We start from the raw sequence: 21,176 nt of genomic DNA on the forward strand, positions 1-21,176 counted from the left end.
CAGCAGGTCCTGAACGCAGAAGCTTGAATCAGAGGGATTAAAAAAAATGTTATTAAATAGCACATTAATTTAACCCAAAACATGGTATTTCTGGTGTATTCTTGCTAGCAGAGCTTTTTTTCCCCCCCTTTCTCCATCAGGGTCTCCCTCTGTGAAGCAGTGATTTGCATAATGGTAGAATCAAGTTGATTATTATGGAGGCCTAACTGTAATCACAGATTGAATTTAAAAACCCTTTCAAACCCATCACCTGGAACAGTAATCACATTCAGCTTGAAGGGTGGGTCAAGTGCTTGTTCTGCTGCTGTTCTGGTCTGCTGGTTTGGTAAAGAGACTGAACCCTGTTCTCTTGGTGCTTTCTGGCTGAATTTATTTACATTTCAAAATAGGCATTGTGCTTTAAATAACACCTCACAGTAAATATGAATTTTAGATATAGATATCTTACACAATCGTGGTAGAAAATCTAAAAAAAAAAAGCAAACTACAAAGAAGAAAATTAATATTTCCATTATCCTAATATCCAGAAATAGTAGATATTAATACACTATTAATATTGCTTCCATATTTGCCCCCTTAATATATGAATGCATCATCTGTATATGTATTCATATATTGGTATGTCATACCCTATATGGTTTTCTCGGTCCTCCTTATCTCCTGGAATTATATCTGTGAGCCACAGCAGCAAACTTTCAGTCTTCTATCTCTAATGAATGCAAACTAAAATAAAAAATAAAATGACTTTCTCATCAGAACAGAGTAGTAACAAAGTACTAAAAAGCTATGGGAATCTATATTGAGCCATCAGGGTTTTCTGTGGGGAGGTAAGAGACAAGAATGCTGGTGACTGAAAGGTGCTTGATCTGAAAGGAAGGATTAAGCTGCCAGCACGCAAGAGTGGCCCTAGTATGGGCACGGGACCAGAAGTCCTGCTGTGCCTTGTTGAAGTTGATGTGTCTCTGAGACATGTAAGTGGAGAAATGATCAGAAGTTGCTTCATAAGTCCAGACTTTAGGACCAAGTTCTGAGCAGAATATATATTTGAGAATCAATGAATCTACAAAAGGAAAAGGGACAGGGACAGGGCCACTGTGGAGAAGAGAGAGAAGCAAAGAAGGTGGAGAAAGGAAGTCCTATGTTGAGAAACTGTCATGGTGTTGACATGTGTCGTGTATGACCAGGACTGTGAAGGCACTCCCAAATTTAGAAATGACAACACAAGTTTCAGTGTAGTAGAAAAGTGAACTTCAACCTAGCATTTCTCATCTGAGGAACATATACCCCAGAGAATGCAGGAGACATGGTGTCTGTGCTACATTTAAGTAAAAGTTTAGGTAGGGGAAAAACAACAACAACAACAACAACAACTAGAGGGCCAGGAGTTTGGTAGAGTGCTTGCTTAGCAGGCATGAAGACCCAGGTTTGATTCGTTGGTACCACATACATAGAAAAAGCCAGAAGTGCTGCTATGACTCAAGTGGTAGAGCTCTAGCCTTGAGAAAGCCCAAGGACAGTGCTCAGGCCCTGAGTTCAAGCCCTAAGATTGGCAAAATAAATAAGTAAACAAACAAACAAATAAAAATAGAAATGCTATAGAAGTCCATGACTAAGAGAATGGAAACTACAGGTAGCTCTTTGGAGGAATTTTTGCGCAAAGGATACAAGTGGGGATGTAGCTGGCAGAAAGGTTGGGAGCATGTGGGGAGGAATGACTCAAAGTATGACACCCACCCTGGGAGTTTCAGGGAAAGGGGCACTGGAGGAGTAGGGATGATTTACTTTCAGGCCTAGTGAGGGGAAATCAGTGGGAGCAGAAAGTGCAGTACCTCTGGGCAGATCTGCATGGAAGCTGTATTGACCAGGGAAAGTCAGGTTCTGTTTGTGCAAGAGTATGAGGTCAAAGGAGAGAACAAATCATGGAGGTCAGGAATTTGCTAAGAGAGGCTATGAATTCTAGAGGGCATAAATGGGAAGCTTTTTCACAGGAGCTGGGTGTTTGTAGAGAGGGGAACAGACTAGGAACTCTGGGCTGAGCAGCCTTTGGAGTTGAGTTATAGAAACACAATTAAGATGCGTGATGAGTATTGATTGGTTCAGGGGTTTGAGGCAAATAAAGCTAGGGGCAGTGAGTTGGAAGGCTTGAGGCTATGTTTCCTTGTCTGTCCGTTCACTGGTGATGGAGTAGAAGGCTATTGGGGGCCAGTATGCTAGATAGTTTGGTTTGAACTATCTCTCAGAAGGCCTCTCTTACTTGTGTGCATGTACTTGGTCTTGACATTTGCTGATGGACTTGAGGAGTTAAAGGGAAACAGCACAACAGCAGTCTCCAGCCTTTAGTCCCGCATGCAGAATGGAATAGTACAGACAGTGAGAAAAAGGTGGGGAAGCCGGAGGTACTCTACTAAGCAAGTGGATGTGGTGAGAGGCCTCATTGCAAGAAGGGTGGGAAGTGAGTAGATGTAGAAGACATACAGGAGGTAATGTTCTGATGGTAGCAGATTGAAAAATTTGTGGGTCATACAAATTTCTTGGCTTTGGCATTAGGGAAAGGATACCATTCCTTACCCTAATTCCCTAAGTTGGTGTGTAGTAAGTTCATTTGTGAAATTAATGTAATGATGAGTAAATACTGCTGAAATTATTTTGATGGAAAGTGCATCATGAGACTTGCCTTAGCTAAACTTACTCAGCATGGCAGGATATAGGACCAAAAGTTTCCTGGCAACTCTGCCATGAGTAATTAAACCTACTTGGCAGAACTCTCAGGTCTGTTTTGGGGTGAGGACACAGGAAGTAATGTTGGCCAGAACTTGGCTCTACCATTGTTAACAAGCCTAAGAGATCAGCTTAAGTAAGTGGTGGGTTCCTGCACATTTAAAAATGACACTAAAGATATATATATATATATATATATATATATATATATATATATATAATTTTTTTTGGCCAGTCCTGGGCTTGAGCTCAGGGCCTGAGTGCTGTCCTTGGACTTTCTCAAGGCTAGAGCTCTACCACTTGAGCCTCAGCACCACTTCTGGCTTTTTTCTATGTATATGGTACCAAGGAATCGAACCTGGGTCTTCGTGCATGCTATGCAAAGCACTCTACCACTAGGCCAAACTCCCGGCCCTTTAATATATATTTTTATTTGCGAATAATCCTATATTTATAAAAATAGTATGTTCAAATATTACAAAGAAAATTTGTCCCAATTCTTCCACATTTACTTGCTAATAGTTTATGTCCTTATAAATTGTTTTCTCTCTGTTCACACCTGATTCTTTTCTAAATAATGTGAGAATAAGCTTTTGTATAATAGATCTTAAAGATTGCAGTATGTATTTTCTTTTTTTTTTGCAGTATGTGTTTTCTAAGATTAAGAATGTTCTCTGATAGCATATCAGTGTCATTAATCAACTTAATAAACTCATATAAATATCATTTAGTGTTTATCAATAGTCCTCCAGTTTCATTGGTTGATGTTAAAATGTCCTCATGGCATCTTTCCTCAATAGTGTAGAATTCATTTAGTCTTCTTCAATACACTGAAAAACATTCTCATAGCATTTTTTAATGCTTTTTACACTGGTACTCATTTTTTAAAATTTAATTTAATGTTTATTTGTCTTTTTCCTTGTGATCACACCATGCTTCCCAGCTGCACTGTCACTTCCAAGGCATGTAGTAGCAATGTGTTGTCCCTGATCACAGCGTTGCCTGATTTCTCTACTATGTAGTTTCTGGTTTATATGTGTAGTTCTTGTTTTCTTCCCTCCAAGCTAGTGAGTAGTTAGTGGAGAAGATAATAGCCATCCAGGATAAATACTGTGCTCCCTGTTGGAGGTTCTTTGTGTATTTAGCATTCATTGAGAGTTCTTTTTGGATCTGAGCTAATTACACAGGGCCAATTGTCTAGCTCTCCCACTCCCTCTATGTTTTATCACCCAGCCCCTGGGATTCCACTGCAAGCAAAGCTCCTTTCATTTATTTATCTATTGTTGGCATGCTACTGATTAAATTTATTGTTTTGGAAAGTAGAAGACACTATCATAACTCAGTGATCAAATTTAACATCAGTAATAATGGGGCAAATAGATACAGTTCTCTGGAGATAGCAGGCTGCTATGATAATCCTCACCAACCGCCCCCCCCACCAGACTGCGATCTAAACTGGACATACAACTTGTGGGATTTCTAAGGAAAATTACCCAGAAATGGACAGTCATCAAGAGACCTAGAAACCATTTCAGGATGTGGTCTAGAGATTTGGCAGCTCAGTGCTGTGCCACTCATGGCTCTGTACAGACCTTTCTTCCATAAGGTCAGCGTGTGTCTGACAATACATGATGATAGTGAAAAGCAATGTTAAATACCTGATTTTTGAATAGAGGACATTATAATTTTACTTTTCTCATGGAATTGGAAGCGTGACATGTATATAGAAAGGGTGATTAGGGAAGGAGTGGGAGGAGGTAAAGTGGGAGAAAAACATGAGAAAGGGTATCAGTGTTCAAGAAATAATGTACCCACTATCTGATGAATGTAGCTGTAACCCCTCTATATGTCACCCCAAAAATAAAATTTTAAAAAGAGAAAAATAAATACAAAATAAAAATTAGAATTCTATGTTATAAGACCAGAAAAAAATTCAGCAAGCAAATATTCACCTCAGTAGAAAACCTTGTGTGTGCATATAAGATATTTAATGCTTTATCCTCTCAAGACAGAAAAAAAGAAAGAGTGATTAACCTCAGAGAATGTAAATTACCCCAAGTCCCATTCTATGTTCACATTGTGAGGATACCTTAGCTCTGGCAAATATAAGAGATGGGAATTGAGAGTCTGTTCAGTCTTCATTTGGTAACCATCGTATTTGTTCATGAAATGCAGGTTGATCATGTAGAGTCCTCTAGATAGAGAAGTTTAGGATTCTCTGTGACTGAGCTGAGACTTTAGACAGGAAAGATGAGAAACTAAAGCAGTATTATTATTGACACAGGGGACAAGGGTAGTAGTTTATAGGAGTTTGTATCATAGATTCTAGTCTCACATTGGATGAATTCTGGACCTCAGGTCTTAATGTACCTCCCTCCTTGCCTCCTTCCTTCCTCATTCAGTTTACTCATATCATCATCCATTAGTTATAGAGAGAGGGACTTTATTTTGTTATTTCCAGTCTATCTCATCCTCTTGTTTGCACTTTCTTTTCCTCTTCCTACCCTCCTTCAAACAAGTTCAGCAGGTATCATTTTTCAGTTTTTGTGCATACAAACAATATACTTCTGCCATATTCATCCTTTGTTAATCCTTGCCTTTCATGGTTTCTGATACATGACTGTGTCTAACTATTTTTTATTTCCAAGTTGTGCTAGATTTGGTCAACAGGAGTCCCTTAAGTCCCTACGCCCTTTAGATCTTTTCTGTCATTAGTTGTGCATTTCTTCCCTTTTGATACAGTATGCTATTTCAGGTGCATTTGTATCTATCTCACTCCCATCCTGGTGTCAGCCATGTCTCCCAGGAGCCCTGGTTCATTAGCGTAGGGACTGGCTGGGACCTCTGTGCTGGGTGTAGTCATGGCTGCTGGAAGGACTTGGCTGCCTGCCCTTTTCAAGTAGACAGCACGAGGCAGTCTTCGTGCTTATACACATGCGTAGCCCATGCTTCACATAAATACACACATAAATGCACACGTACATGCATGTGAAGCTAAACATATACATGCTCATATATTTTAGAAATACTTAGTTCACAATATACCTCATGTCTTACAGGGTTCTTTCTTGCCTTCCCACATTTCATGTCTCTATGTTCTTTCCTTGACCATGAAAATTGTGGCCCCCAGCAGCATTCACACTAATTCCCTTAGCTCTAAAGTACATTCCAAATTTCAGAACTACTTTAGCAAACCACTAAAATTGTTTACAGTTCTTTCACCTACATACACTATGTTGCCAAGACTAAGGGCTTCTCCTGTACTGTGTTCAAAACGTCCACCTTCCTGCTCTCTCTCCCCTTTTCCTTTCCTCCCTCCCTCCCTCCCTCCCTCCCTCTCTCCCTCCCTCCCTCCCTCTCTCCTTCCCTCCCTCCCTCCCTCTTCTTCCTTCCTTCCTTCCTTCCTTCCTTCCTTCCTTCCTTCCTTCCTTCCTTCCTTCCTTCCTTCCTTCCTCATTGCTGTGGTTGTTTATTCACCCAAAATGTGATTATGTTTATTTGTTTCAGTTAATTTTCAGTCCTGGTTCATTAGTTTCACATTGCTTAGTTTTACATTTTGAATATGTAAAAGATTAACATGCTTCCAAAAGTCAAAACTAGCCAACGAAGACACACAAAGAGAAGTGTCAGTAACTCCTGTGTTCTTTCAGGCCTGTTTGCTCCTTTCCTTGTAGGTATGAATCCTTACTGTTTTCTAGCTTATCTTCCTGTGTTTCTTTTTGTAAATAGAAACTTTAAAACAAATTTTCTGGAGGTTACATACTTATAAAGGCCTTTGCATCTTTCCCCCATCTTTTTCTCTTATCTTTTCCAATTTCGTATTCTCTTCTCCCTTCTTTTCTCCCCTTTTCCTCCTTTGTTCTCTCCTCTTCCTTCTTCTTTTCACTGCAGTCAAGGCTTGCATATGAAAGGCAAGTTCTGCCACTGGAGCCACTGGAGTCCCTCCCCCCTCCTCCTCCTCTTCCTTCTTCTTCCTGCATGCTCTATTGAGTGTAGGTTCCTTACTTGATTCAAACAATCGTTTATGGATTAATACTTAGGTAGATTTCAGTAGTTTGTATTCACATCTTTCTTCATTCAATAACCATGCACCATATATGCTTTAGAGAGGCATTTGTGTGGTAAATTCCTTGGAATGGTTTTGTTTAGTCAGAGGATAAGTACATATGCAGAGGGTTTTTTTTTTGGGGGGAGGCATTATTTCTGTATTCATCTTCCTGCCCTGCTTTCCTCCCATAGTAGTACCATTTTGCATTTCCACCCACATATATGAAAATACCAGAAGTACAGCTCTTTAAGAAATATTTGTGTCCTGATGTCATGACAGTTTGGTTGAAATTTTTGTGATAAGGTACTAGGATTCTGATAAAATAACATGGTTTAAGTCCAGGTTCTCACTTACTGTCTAACTTTGGACAACTCAGTGGGCACCACTTTACCTACATTTTTAAATCTGCACAATGAGAATGATAACCTTTTTTATTACAGAGTTGTTGAGATATTGAATGCACCTACTGAGATGTCAAATACATAACAGGAATCCAGTCCATGCCTTTGTGTAAGGACTATTTTGGAATTATGCCCTTTGAACAACTGGTGTCTTATACAGGAAGTCCTCTGGGATCACCTTGTTCTTACCGGGCTTGTCCTGTGACCAGCTTATGCCAGGGCAGGAGGGAAGCCCAGATCTTCACTTGATGGCGTGTGTGTTTTGTTGACTTCCGTAATAACTAAAACACATAGGCCATTTTTCTTTGCCAGTCCTGGACTTGAACTCAGAGCCTGGGCACTGTCCTTGGACTTTCTCAAGGCTAGCGCTCTACCACATGAGCCACAACACCATTTACAGCTTTTTCTGTGTATATGGTACCAAGGAGTCGAACTGAAGCTTTGTGCATGCTAAGCACACACTCTACCACTAGGCCAGGCTCCTGGCTAAATAGGCCATTTATTTAGAAAATATTTACTCATAATTTGTTTAGGAAAAGTTATGTTCAGAAGGAATAAAAATTATTCTATGAAAAGTTTAAGTTGAGTGGTCTCAATCAAATATACCTTCACTTAATAAGCATAACAATGTTTATGAGACTCTTTTAACATTTGTAAGAAAGGAAATAAAACTTAATTATCATTAAAATAAAAATGAATCTGCATTTGTAAGAAAGAAATGTTGATATGTAGAAATATTGCAGTTCCTCTGAAGAGCAGATGAAGAAGCAATAGAGTAGAAATGGTAACAGAAGTAACCCATCTGGATCTCTAGACTTCCATCTGTGAATTCCTTCAATTAGGAAGAAACCTTGACATAATAGTTTCCCAAAGTTTACTGAAATATGATGTTACCATTCTCTAAAGTTTTGGCTCATACTTTTGTGTGTGTGTGTGTGTGTGTGTGTGTGTGTGTGTGACAGTCCTGGGCTTGAGCTCAGGGCCTGAGCACTGTCCTTGGACTTTCTCAAGGCTAGAGCTCTACTACTTGAGCCTCAGCACCACTTCCAGCTTTTTTCTATGTATGTGGTACCGAGGAATTGAACCCTGGTCTTTGTGCATGCTAGGCAAGCACTCTACCACTAGGCCAAACTCCCGGCCCCTGGGCTCATACTTTTATTTTTTTCAAAAAGAGAAGTATTTTTATTACCATTAATTAGTTGTACATATCCATTTTTGTAAAATAGATCTTGATCAGAGTTACTGACTCCACCATTCTTCTGCTTCTCTTCCCCCTCTTCCCTAAACCAATCCCAAAAGGCTTTATTGTTCCATTTTCATATGAGTACCTGAAATATTTTGACTATATTCACCACTTTTCACCCCTCTCTATTCACCACTCTCCTCTTACTTGACCTTATTCTCCTTTTGAATTTTGTAGAGGAAAAGAAATAAGAGGAGAAAGAAAGAATCTAACGCAACCTTTGCCTTCTGTAATTTATATTCGCTGAACTAGAAGGAACTATATCAACAAAAATCAATTTATTCTTTCAGAAAATTATTACCCATTTATTATGTACTAGAATATTTTTTTTGCCAGTTCTCAGCTTGAACTCAGAGTCTGGGGCCTGTTCTTGGGCTTTCTTAAAGCTAGTGTTCTACCACTTGAGCCACAGCACAATTTCTACTTTTTTTTTTTTCTGTGTATGTGATACTGAGAAATTGAACCCAGGACTTTGTGTATGCTAGGCAAACATGCTACTGCTAGGCCACATTCCTAGCACCTAGAATATTTGTCTTTTATGCTGGTCCTGGCCTTGAACTCAGAGCCTGGGCACTGTCCCTGAACTTCTTTTGTTCAAGGCTAGTGTTCGGTCTCTTGAGCCATAACAACACTTCTGGCTTTTGTAGTTTATCAGGGCTAGAGGTCTCACCTACTTTTCTGCACAGGCTGGCTTCAGACTATGATCTTTAGCTCTCAGCCTCTGATCTGAGTAGCTAAGATTGCAGACATGAGCTATTGACACCCAATTCCTGTTTTTACTTTTACTTTTAAATACATTTGCAGACTGGGAATGAATTTATTTTCTTAAGTGATGTTGCTGTGTTACATATATTTTCAAAACAACTGCTGTGTATACATGTATAGAAGAGTGTTTATATGTACTGTCATCTTTTTTAAACTTCCCTAGAAAACAGTTTGGAGTCCAAATTAATTAGTAAAGCAACCTACTACCTTGCCAGCTAATGGAGAGTCATGGATCACAATGCCACATTGAAAGGGGAGGGTATAGCCAATATTTTTCATATTTATGGACCACAGAACCCTCTTAGGCCACTATTACAAGATACTTGTAAGAACTGTTCTCTGGGAACATTATGTAACAACAAAGCTTGCAAGAATAACATATCCTCAGTGTTCCAAAATTGTTTTCTAATCTGCCTACTTAGGTAATAACAAAATTGGTAACTTTGCTGTTGCGGGGAGCTATTGCCTATAGGAAACAAGATAAAAGTAAAAAAATACGTCTTTTTGTGTCCACCTCCTTTTTCATTGCTTGCTTTTCTTTGCTTTCTTTGCTTTTCTTTCAGTAATTAAGAGCATTGTCTTAGTCATTTATAAGGCATCAATTTTTTTCTTTCCCCTCCATACCTAAAGTAAGTGAATGAGTTCAAAGCAGTAGATGTATAAATCTTGTATAGACTGATTGTAAAAAAAAAAGTCAAAAAGTCCCACAATATTTGGGACTTGTTTTCTTAGCTGTTCTCCCAACTCAGTGGGACATGAGCAGGAAATCTGTCTGCTGTCAATATTGCTTCAAGTATTTAAGTGATGATCACATTTTATCACTGTTAGAAGTACTGATTTCTTTTGTTCCATAATATCCCACTTGGTGTATACTTTGTGTATACACTGACATTCAGTAATCTCCTGACCTTGGATGTGGGTAAAATACATAATAATCCATTAGGGAGACTGAGAAAGTCGGGCATCCAGTTGTGATTGCTTCCCAGAACAGATGTAGGGAGAGACCCGGCAGAGTACATGGATTGCATGTGGCTAGGGAAGATCTGTCAAGAACATAGCTGTGAGGGGTTTTAGTGGGAGAAAGAGTGACTGTGCCTTAGTTACGTACTCTTCATTGTATGTCCAAACTAGTGGGAGATACTGGAAAATGTAGATTCATTCCTTTAAGCTTGCCAAGAGAGCAAAGATAGGTAGATAAGTAAAGAGACTGACCAGAGGGAGTTAGGTTGGGAATTGGTAGATATAAGTCCTAAATCCTTAGAAATGATAGAAACGAGGGCTTAATCCAAGTGTATATAAAGACCCAGGAAACAGTGATAGCCACAACATATCTGAATTATAAAAGCCTTACCATGATTCATTTATAAAATTAAAAAAGTGCATTTAGACAACAGCCTTGCCCCGGCTTGAAATGACCACAGTTATGTTTGAGTCATTTTGAAGAAAAAAAAAAAAAAGTAAGCCTTGGCCACTTGGACAGAAAGGTACTTTTGCAATTGCTTGTAATGAACTGCTTCAGTTAGGCAGCTGCTCATCTCTGGCTGAGTGAGTGGAAATATGCTAAGGGCCATATCTATTTGGGAAAGGCTTAACAAGGGAGGGGTGGGGTAGAAAGAGACATCTGAATGCCCTGCTAGTTCATTCATGCCAGCAGTTACTGTGTGTGTGGCAAAAGTATACAGAATTTATTCAGCATACCTGGCTCTTTTATTGCTTATGTTAACCCTCCTTTTGGCATTTGGATCTCTCCTCCAGTAATGAGAGGAAGAGTGGGCAGCTTGTTTTCAAGCCCTGTAAATAGAAAATGAGTTCATACTTGCATTTGCTCGTGGCAGAAAGAATTAAGAGGCTGTTGGGAGGCTCTTAACTTCCAGTAGTTTGTACCTAAGGAAACAGAAAAGCCCAATTCTGGTTGGATTTAAGACGTTCCTTTTATCCTATTAAGTGATGGTAGTTTAAGAATATGTATTAAGAATTTAAGTGTGACCCATTTCTACTTGAAAAATTAAAAACAAAAAACAAAACAAAACAAAAAAAATGGCATTGATGTGAAAGGCAAAGTGAAAACCAGCCCAACCAGAGCGTGAGATTTGGAGAGGATGGATTTTACTTTGTATTGAAAATTGAAAGCTTTTAAGTTTCTCCTTCTCTTTTGAACATTTGAATTAGTGTGACGATTTGAAGTTTGATTTAGGCACTTAATTATACCTTATCTATGAATGTGTTTGCTGAAATATGAAAGTGTGTGTTCAGGACAAGTTTCCTGTGGCCATCATTTCTTACAGTGGTAATGCTCATTGTGCCCTGTTGCTGAGAGAGGGGTGGTGGTGGCCAGGGCCCTGTGTATGAGAAAGGTGTCTGGGGAGGGAGGGACAGCCTATCTGGGTTTTTCCTTTTCCTTGACAGTTTTTTTCTGGTAGAATGCCTTCACAAGCCAACTGATTTTTAGGTGAGTGACCTATGTGTTATTTTTTTTTTTTGGCTGCTTATCTTTTTTTTGTTGTTTGTTTTTCATATATTTTTAATTGTAATTAATAGAGGGGTTACATTATATTCACCAGATAGAAGGTGCATTAATTCACATACATTGATACCCTTTCTCATGTCAAGGTCCCCATTTCCCTCCCCCCCACGCCCACCCCTCTTCTTGTTTTCCCCCTTTCCTATCCAATTTCAAATAACCAAACACAAATATATCCAATATATCAGATAACAAAGTGAGATACTGTAACAATATGAGATAACCAAGGGACAGCAAAACAGATGAGAGATAACATAGTACATTAAGGACAACAATCACTCATTATATGGCTTGTTTCTATATCCTGGAGGTCCTTTCATTTAGAGTCATACTATATGGTCTTTTGTATCAGGGTTTTGCTCTATTGCAAATCTCTGCTAGGAGAGCCCAAGGTTTCTACTGATTATGACAAATGAGGGAAACCATTGAGCCTATGTTCCTTTGAGTCTGGCTTACTTCATTTAATATGATTTTTTCTAAGTCTTTCCATTTCCTAACAAATGGAGCAATGTCGTTCTTTCTGACAGCAGCATAGAATTCCATCGTGTACAAATACCACATCTTGTTGATCCATTCATCAAGTGAGGGACATCTAGGTTGGTTCCATATCTTTGATATGGTAAATAATGCTGCAATGAACATTGTTGTGCTGGTGGATTTAGTATGTCCTTGTTTCTGGATGATTGGGTAAATGTCTAGTAGTGGAATTGCTGGGTCATAGGGGAGCTCTATGTTTAGTCTTCTGAGGAACTGCCATACTGCTTTCCATAGTGGTTGAACAAGTTTGCACTCCCACGAACAGTGTAGTAGTGATCCCTCCTGGCCACATCACCTCCAGCATCTGTTCTTATTAGTTTTCTTGATCATAGCCATTCTAACTGGAGTGAGGTGGAATCTTTTTTTTTTTTTTTTCTTGGTGGATCATGGGGCTTAAACTCTGCCTGGGCACTGTCCCTGAGCTCTTCAGCTCAAGGCTACCACCCTACCCTGGAGCCAAGCCCCCGCTTCCTGTTTTCTAGAGGTTAATTGGAGATAAGAGTCTCAGGTCTTTTTGTGCCTGGGCTGGCTTTGAACCTTGTTCCTCAGATCTCAGCCTCCTGAGTAGCTAGGATTACAAGTGTGAGCCACCGCACCCGCCTATGTGTTATGTTTAGACTCTGGGGAAGGGACCTGGGACAGTGATAGAAGGGAGATTGACTTGTGTGCACAACCTGGGAAAGTTTTGCTTTTCTGCTATGCATCTAGCATATATATTTTAAAGGAAAACAGATTATTCTCTGAATATTCCCGTCTCCTGTCAGAATTCTGGGTTTTCCTACATTGCTCTGCAAAAAATATATGATTTCTTCCTGTGAATTCATTGACTTTGCTTCCTCATCTCTAATTTTAAAATTTCTACTCCTTTCCTAAAAATCATCATGAGATTCAGTAATCATTCCAGTTCAGTTTGACCCTTGTCTCATGGTTCCTTTTGCCCTCTCTTCTACCCCCACTACACTTTGCTGCCATCTTATCATTAACATTGTGCTCTCCCTTCCTGAGCCCTCTTGTTCAAGCCCAGAGAGATCTCCAGGGTCAGTAGAGCTCTGCATCTGCGTGCTTACCAGCCCATTAGGCATTTTGTGAGCACCCCCACCCATATCTCAGTCTTTGCTTAGTGGCCATTCCCTCACCAGCCAAATTCCCCTGCTGCCTTGCAATTTGCTATATTTAAAGTTAGAAGCATATAAGCAAAAAAAAAAAAAAAATCTGAGAACAATCCAAAGTTTTATCCTCCTATAATTTTGGAATTCCAGACAGCTTTACTGTAATCAGAGTGTGTTGGTTTTGTTTCCATCCTGTTTCTTCATCTTACAAATAGCTCCTCTGTTAGGCAGTGCCATTCCAATTGCACTTGGGAGGAATTTCATGCATATAAATGTTCTTTCCTTGTAAAAAGTGGGGGACAAATCATTTCAATGATTCCTTTGCCCTGACAGTTTAGTGTTTATGAGCCTAGAGGAAGCTCATTCCAGAAGAATTGCCATGTTGGAGATTTGAGTTTGGGTTTTGAATTTGAAATGAAATGAGCAGTCATAGCACTTCCCAGAACTTAAGGTTTATTGTTATAGCATTCATATTGTATTTTGCTTGGTTTTCTATGTAGTTACTTAAAAGTAATGTCTTCTGCCAAATTAGGATTAATTTTAATATGTCTTCAATTACTTGTATGTTAGATATATTAGATTAAAATTATTAAATAAACAGCTAGATTAAAATAATGAAGATTTATTATATTCTCATTGTGTGATACTCGATGTTGTTGTATCATTTACTTCAGTTTTTCTGATAATTTGAGGTAAAGTGGAGAAACTGGGTTCTGAGTTTTTAAAATCTGCCCAGGTTATGCTGCAGTGTCATGCCTCTCTCTAGTGATTTCTCCTGAGGCTCGTTAGACATCAGCTTTAGTATGAGCTGTATTTCTCTGAAAGTAGCAGAGTTAAGGACTGGATTTATTGGAATATCTTTTTACTGAGGGATGAATTCCAGTCAGTAATTTTTGTACATCTGGGGACATTATTATGGGAGACATTTCAAGAGTCCAGTGCAATCACCAGGGTTATTCACTGGTGGATGATGCAGAAGTATAGGGCTAAGTGCAGGACTGGAGCAGAATTGTGTTTTTGTAATTTTAATGAATGGAAAGTGATTTTGATGTGACATTCCAAAAATAATTACCAAGAGGTAATTATTTGTTTTATGTGATAATAATCTCTTTGCTGACTTAAGGTTCTTTTACCTAAAGGAGGTCCAGTCATCTGAAAAGTATAATGGTCAGTAACTCATTTGTTCTTTTTTCTTCTTTCCCAGTGCAATGAAACCTCATTCTTTTTTGAAGCTCGAAGTAAAACTGCTTGCAAGCACCTCTGGAAGTGCAGTGTAGAACATCATACATTTTTTAGGTATGTTTCTTTTTATAACAGGTATTTTGTTCCATCTACAAACAGATGTAGAGATGTTCCCTTTTATTTATCTATTTTGACTCTTAATTTATTGTGGCATGGCAGTTGGGCAGACACGGCTTACTAGTATGATGAAGACATTTAGATAGGCAAGTGGTGAGGAGAAAGGAAAAGCAGAAAGCTAAGAACTGAGCTGATCCAGAGCTGAATCTTCCTTGGGTTTTGAGGAAGGAAATTGTTAGGAAGACAGGAGAAACAGCAACCAGGATGATGTGTTATACCCTTGGAAAGGAGGTACAGGATGCCAGGAATTATGTGCAGTGTGCCCAGGTGGGTATAGGGGGAGAGAGCCTCAAATAAGATGAGGTCAGAAGATTGACTGTTTCCTTACAAATACATTGCATAAATAAAATAAAAATTTAGCAGGTAAAACATTAATATTTTTCATTAGTGAAAAAGAACCAAAATTAAATTCTTACTTGTATTTGTTTTAGGTTGAGCAATTGCCCTGGTGTAGGAGAAAATGACCAATGTCCTTTATATAATTTGTGTTGGGAAAAGGATGTGACTCATAAAGAAAGTCTAAGGCTTTGTCTTTAGTTCAGTGAGTCTATACTGAAAGCACCCTGAAATGAGGTTTGGGTGTGGTGGTGCGTGCCTGTGATAACCAGTTAGAGGGACAGGAGTATTGCCATCTGAGGCTGGAAACCCTATTGAAAAATAGTCTACATAAAGAGGGGCTGGAGAGGTGGTTCAGGTGGTAAGAGGTAGGCAAGTGCAATGTCTTGAGTTCAAACCCCAGCACTGCCAGACAGTAGTTTTTTAAGTACCTTACAACAGGAAAATACTGGAGTATATTGTAAAAATGAATGAAGTACTATGTCTAATTTGATTAACTGCCAAGGTAACCATAGTGTGAGAAAATCAGTATAGTAAAAACATTTCCAAGACAATTTAAGCAGAAAAAGTTAGTTGATTCATAGCTAAAACTTCCTCAGGCAGTGAAGTATTTATATAATTCTCTGGAGAAGTATGAGTGTTTGATATTATTATACGTAGAATTTAATATCCTAAGCTATGGCTTTGTTTCAGATATTAGCTTAAAATAACTGCCAATTTTTGCCAATATTTAGAATAAATACACTATTTGGACTAGTTTTATTAAAATATTTGACTAGTTTTGTTATATTTTCTAAATAGATTTAAGCTTAGGTGTTGTACTAATATCTGTGTTTATGAGATTCTTTTTATTTTCTTTAAAAAAAACTAGAATGCCAGAAACAGAATCAAATTCATTGTCAAGAAAACTCAGCAAATTTGGATCTATAGGCTATAAGCACCGCTATAGGTAAGTGACATTTTTCTTCCCTTTGGAGTTTGTGCATATAAATAAGCATTTAATTCAGCTGTCTGCATACATGTACCATGAAGTGTGTGATTTAATTGTTTTCTTTCTTCCATACCTTGTAATTATAGCAGTTCATCAAAATTTTCTCCCTTGACAAAAATGACTTTCCATATTGAACTATGGTGAATATCTGCATTTACTGTGCTCAGGACTTTTAGAATATAGTTTAGCTTTTGGGATTTTTTTTTTTTTTTTTTTGCCAGTCCTAGGCTTGAGCTCAGGGCCTGAGCTCTGTCCTTGGACTTTCTCAAGGCTAGAGCTCTACCACTTGAGCCTCAGCACCACTTCCGGCTTTTTTCCATGTATGTGGTACCAAGGAATTGAACCCGGGTCTTCGTGCAAGCTAGGCAAGCACTTTAACCACTAGGCCAAACTCCCGGCCCCTGGGATTTCAGTTTTATAAGGTTATCAATTATCTTTATTATGATCTATGATTATGGAACAAGTAGATTTTCTGAAGAGCAGACATGTATTCTTAGCACATTCAGTTGATCGCATGTTGACCACAATGTTTATTTTACATTATAAAATATATCAATATTTGATACATATAGAACATCTATCTTCTATACCCTGTTCTATATGTATGATATCAAGCCATGCTTCTGATATACAATGTTACTATATGCATAAAACTACTTATTATAATTATATTCCAACATTATTGAGTAATTAAGGATTATTATTGTCTAAATATTTTCCATTTGTTGCTTCATTTACCCATTTTACAAGACTGGAGTTCAGGAAAGTGGGCTCCATATCTGGCAGTCTTATGCCACAGCCTTTGCTTTTACATCAGACAGCCTGCTGAGGCTTGACAGTCCTGAAGCTTGTTTTTTTTTTCTAATCCCAGCAGTAAAAGGGGGAGTAAAGAAGCATTTGTTTTGTTTCAATTCCTTCTGTTCATTAATGAGCCTGTGATGGGCAAGGCATGCTGTTAGGATCCCAGGGATACAAAGAATGTGATCTAACCAATTCTCGCTTCAGAGAAACAATGAGATAGGTCTCCAGGCTTACACTACTGAGTGTAGAAATGCCACCCAGGAGAGAGAGACCTTCTTCCTATGCCATTGGAGATATCACAGAAAGCTTAAGAATAAAGAAGTAATGTGGACAGAACTAACACAGATTTCACTTCTTTCACTTTAATAACTCTCTTAAGTCTTATATTTGAGAGCAGAGAGTTAATCATATTAAATGTTAATGTTAAAGTGATTAATATTAAATGCTAAGTGTATTTCCATAGCATAAAAAAACAAATAGCAACAAAAAGTTTGAAAAGATAAGTCTTAATGAGAGGACAAAGATCAAGGTTCAAGAAGTAATGCACCCATTACCTGACGAATGTAATTGTAACCCTTCTATGCATTATCTCGACAATAATATACAATGAAAAAAAATGAAATCATGGTTGTACTTACTATTTGTAGATAGTTTATGTTGCTTACATATTAAATCCAAAGAATAGAAACAGATCATTCACAATTCTAAAAATTGTTTTAAAAATAAAATGTTGGAGAAATTAAAACAAAAAAGTTCTGTGCTTAGACTGAAGGCTTAGGCACAGTCCCTTAGCTTTTTTGTTCAAGATTGGTGCTTTACTTTAGCCATATCTCACCCTCAGCTTTTTGGTGTTTGAGTCAAGATAGGAGTTTCATGGATTTTTCTGCCTGGGCTGGCTTTGAACAATGATCCTCAGAACTTGGCCCCTGAGTAGGTAGAATTACAGGTGTGAGCCACTAGAAGCCTGGCAATTCTTATATGAAGTATTTATTAATTCTTAAGTATTTAACCCTCAGATAAGATTAGGAGGACTGTAAGTAAGGTTACTTACTCTTATATTGAGGAGGATAGCTAACAGCCCGGATGGAGGCTGTTCTTTCATCTACTATATAAACCTTGCCAGGGTTAGAAAGTAGGCAAAGCTTTCTGCTAATCACTGGAATGCAGCTGGTAAGGAGGCATCTGCTTTAGTGATTTTGCTGTTAAAATTAGAACATATGCTGTAGCTGGCTTCCACCAATAGAACCATGCCTGATTCCCCAAATTTATTGAAATGCAAATGTTGTGGCTATTGGGAATTATTATTAGGAAGTCATTGAATTTAGCATATTAAATATTACTTCTTCCAAGCAAGTAATTAAAGGTAACCTTTGCAGAATTGGAGTCTCTGCTAATCTTTTCTAATTTTATGGCTAATGTTAACTGCTTAATCAATCTTAATGAAATCCAACTCTTCATATCTGTAGGACTCACTAACCTTATACCACCCTTGGAAGAGAGATGATTCGTCTCTCCTTTCCAAGTTTAGGAGGAGAAAAGGTCTCTGACTGTTGTCAAATGATGATAGACGGACGGGTTGGTATTTAGCTTAGTGGAAGAGTGCTTGTCTAACAAATGCAAGACTCTGAGTTCAGTTTTCAGTGCTGGGGGAAAAAAAAGATGACAGACAACCAGCTGTTAATTAGCCTTGTTCCTCTCCCTTTGTTGAGGCAATCTGGATCTATTCCCCGAATGAAGGCAGAGCTTGGGACCACAGGCAGCCCCTCTTTTAGCCCCTCTTTATTCTGCAGGCTGTCAGAGTTGAGGGAAAGGATAGCCTCCCAGGTGGTTGTGGTGTGTGTGTGTGTGTGTGTGTGTGTGTGTGCATGTGTGTGTATGTATGTGTATGCAGACGTGCACACACGTGTGCGTGCATGTGTTGATATAGTACCTATTACTGGTTTTGTGGTTATGCCCGTGAGGGCATGTGGTAACTTGAACAAGATTACTAGTCTTTCTTATTTCCTACATCAATGTGGAGGAGATCCCTATATCTTTGAGGAAACTAGCTAATGCTTAAGAAGAAAAAGGCAGACATTTTTTTGTGATAAGGGGACAATTACATTTCAAAATTAAGTTTTTTGGGAGAAAGTCTGAGTTGAAATCTGACATTCTGATTCTCTTGTTGATTGTTTCTGTCAGAGATCAGCAATCTGAGTAAAATGATCAATTCTGATAGATGAAATATTTTATTATAAATTGATATCTCCTCCTGTGACCCCCTTAAAAGAATCACCTTGGGGACCGGGAGTTTGGCCTAGTGGTAGAGTGCTTGCCTAGCATGCACGAAGACCCAGGTTCGATTCCTCGGTACCACATACATAGAAAAAAGCTGGAAGTGGTGCTGAAGCTCAAGTGGTAGAGCTCTGGCCTTGAGAAAGTCCAAGGACAGTGCTTAGGCCCTGAGCTCAAGCCCAGGACTGGCAAAAAAAAAGAATCACCTTGCCCTTATCTGTTGTTAGATTTGTAGGCAATACCTGGTTTTGATGAATTAATGAGTTGTATGGATTTAATACTCCAGAAGTAAGAATAAGGTGTGATCCCTCCCAACCTAGAGCTCAAATCTGCGTCCCATAGGACTTAAGTAACCTGGGTACTTGCATTTTACGAAGCATAGAATAGCCTAAGTCTTCAGGAGCCCCCCTTTGTGTCAGGTACTGTCACATGATCTACTCAGTAATCTCCTAGACGAAGTATCATATCCATAATTATAGATGAGAAATTAGAGCCTCTACTCCCCAAATAAAATAATTAAACTAATCTGAAATTCTCCTCTCCATCTTTCCCTCTCTCTCACTTTGTGGCTGTGGACTGCTAATATTGTCACTCAACAGTGAAGCGTGTTAGCGTGTGAGGAGGCAGGGATGTAATGGATCATGGAAACAGAACTCTATCCTGTCCTCAGCAAGAGCCACCAGACATGCTAAGCCATCTCCTTGCACTGCTAGTCTCTACAGAGACCATTTTTTCATTACTTCCTACTACAGAGATACTGAATACTAAGAGGCTAGTATCCCACTCCGGCAATGATGTAAATAGGGAATGGGGGCGGGGCCAGTTTCAGAAAGTTTATTTTGATCCTGGGTCCTACTCAGCCTAATGAAGATTAGTTGTGTTTCTGAATGTAGGGATAAGTAATTTTGTAGTGTGATTTTTCTCATTTCTTGTCTGTTCCTGAGAAGAAACATCATGAGGAAAATTAGAAAAATAAAGTACAGTCATATAAAAATATCATTGATCTGCATATTTATATTTTCATGGCAATATTTTTTTCCTCTGCACATGAGATTCTCAGTGCCCAAATCTTTCTGATAACAGAGCAAGTCTGGTGTGAGTATTCTTTATCTTCATAGTTTAAACTATTATAAGAATGGAATTTTGTTTATACTTAGGATTTATTTTAGTTTTAACAGAAATGTGCTACCTTATATTCCTTTGGAAAAAAATAGCTGTTTCAAGTGAAAGAACTTGTCATATCTTGTTCCTCTCTCCTCCAGTTCTTGTGAACTGCTGAACCTGAACTCTTGGGGTGGAACTTGACCTCTTCTTATGGTATCTCATACCAGTTGGTGATACCAGTTACCCTTATACCACATGGCGCCCCTCCAACAAAGAGTCATTTTTTATGAATGTCTGTATATCGTTTTTTGAATAAGAGCAAATAGTGAGGCCGGAAAATATTCACAGAAGCTTGTGAGAGATGAAAACTATCTTTTTAGTCTCATTAGGTGAGGAGATTCATTAATGTTCTATATTAGTAGGATCAATAAATCCTATGTAGATCAATGTCAACATATTGTTAGGGTCTGTGATCAAAGGAACGAGTCTGACACAAAAGCGGAAGTTGGAAGTTAAGTTAAACAGAGTTTTATTCTTCACCTAGCATCGAGAATCATACTGACCGGTCAGGGCCATCTCTAAGATGTGAGAGAGCGACCCCACCTGATCTCACAGGCTACTTTTATAGGCCCCAGCCATGTGGCTGGGCTGGCCATACACAGGTGGCCAATGGAATTCAACATAGTTGATTGATGGCTGGGGCAACCAGCCATCAACCAAACATCTTTGCTGTTTGAACGGACCTATCATCTCTGGGCTTCTGGCGCACTGCTCTTACGACAAAGGAAGGGGAGGGAATTCCCTGGCAGGCCAAGAGGGGTGGGGTGGGGAGGAATTCTGGTAACTCCAACTGGTTTAGCTGCTCTTGTAATCTGAGCTGTTATCAGGGATTCTGCACCCCCCCCCCCCAGGTCAAGTCCTCCTTTGTCATAAAGATGGGAAATGCCTAGAGGGGATGGATTTTGGGGA

At 38.8% G+C, this 21,176-nt stretch overlaps 1 protein-coding gene across 24 annotated transcripts in view; it reads left to right on the forward strand.

The window, feature by feature from the left end:
• The window catches only part of Epb41l4a (erythrocyte membrane protein band 4.1 like 4A), a 773,501-nt gene that overhangs the window by 124,782 nt on the left and 627,543 nt on the right, over positions 1-21,176 (forward strand). For all 24 annotated transcript variants that reach the window (XR_016535219.1, XR_016535218.1, XR_016535226.1 and 21 more), the window contains exons 10-11: positions 14,547-14,638; positions 15,909-15,986. Coding sequence is in view for 5 of the 24 variants with exons in the window: in XM_090331497.1 (XP_090187623.1) it covers positions 14,547-14,638; positions 15,909-15,986 (170 nt within the window). In the remaining 19 variants the exon portion in view is untranslated. The remainder of the gene's footprint in view (positions 1-14,546; positions 14,639-15,908; positions 15,987-21,176) is intronic.

Source organism: Megascapheus bottae, chromosome 4, assembly GCF_031878675.1.
Source record: "Megascapheus bottae isolate mThoBot1 chromosome 4, mThoBot2.hap1, whole genome shotgun sequence".
NCBI classification, from domain to species: domain Eukaryota; kingdom Metazoa; phylum Chordata; class Mammalia; order Rodentia; family Geomyidae; genus Megascapheus; species Megascapheus bottae.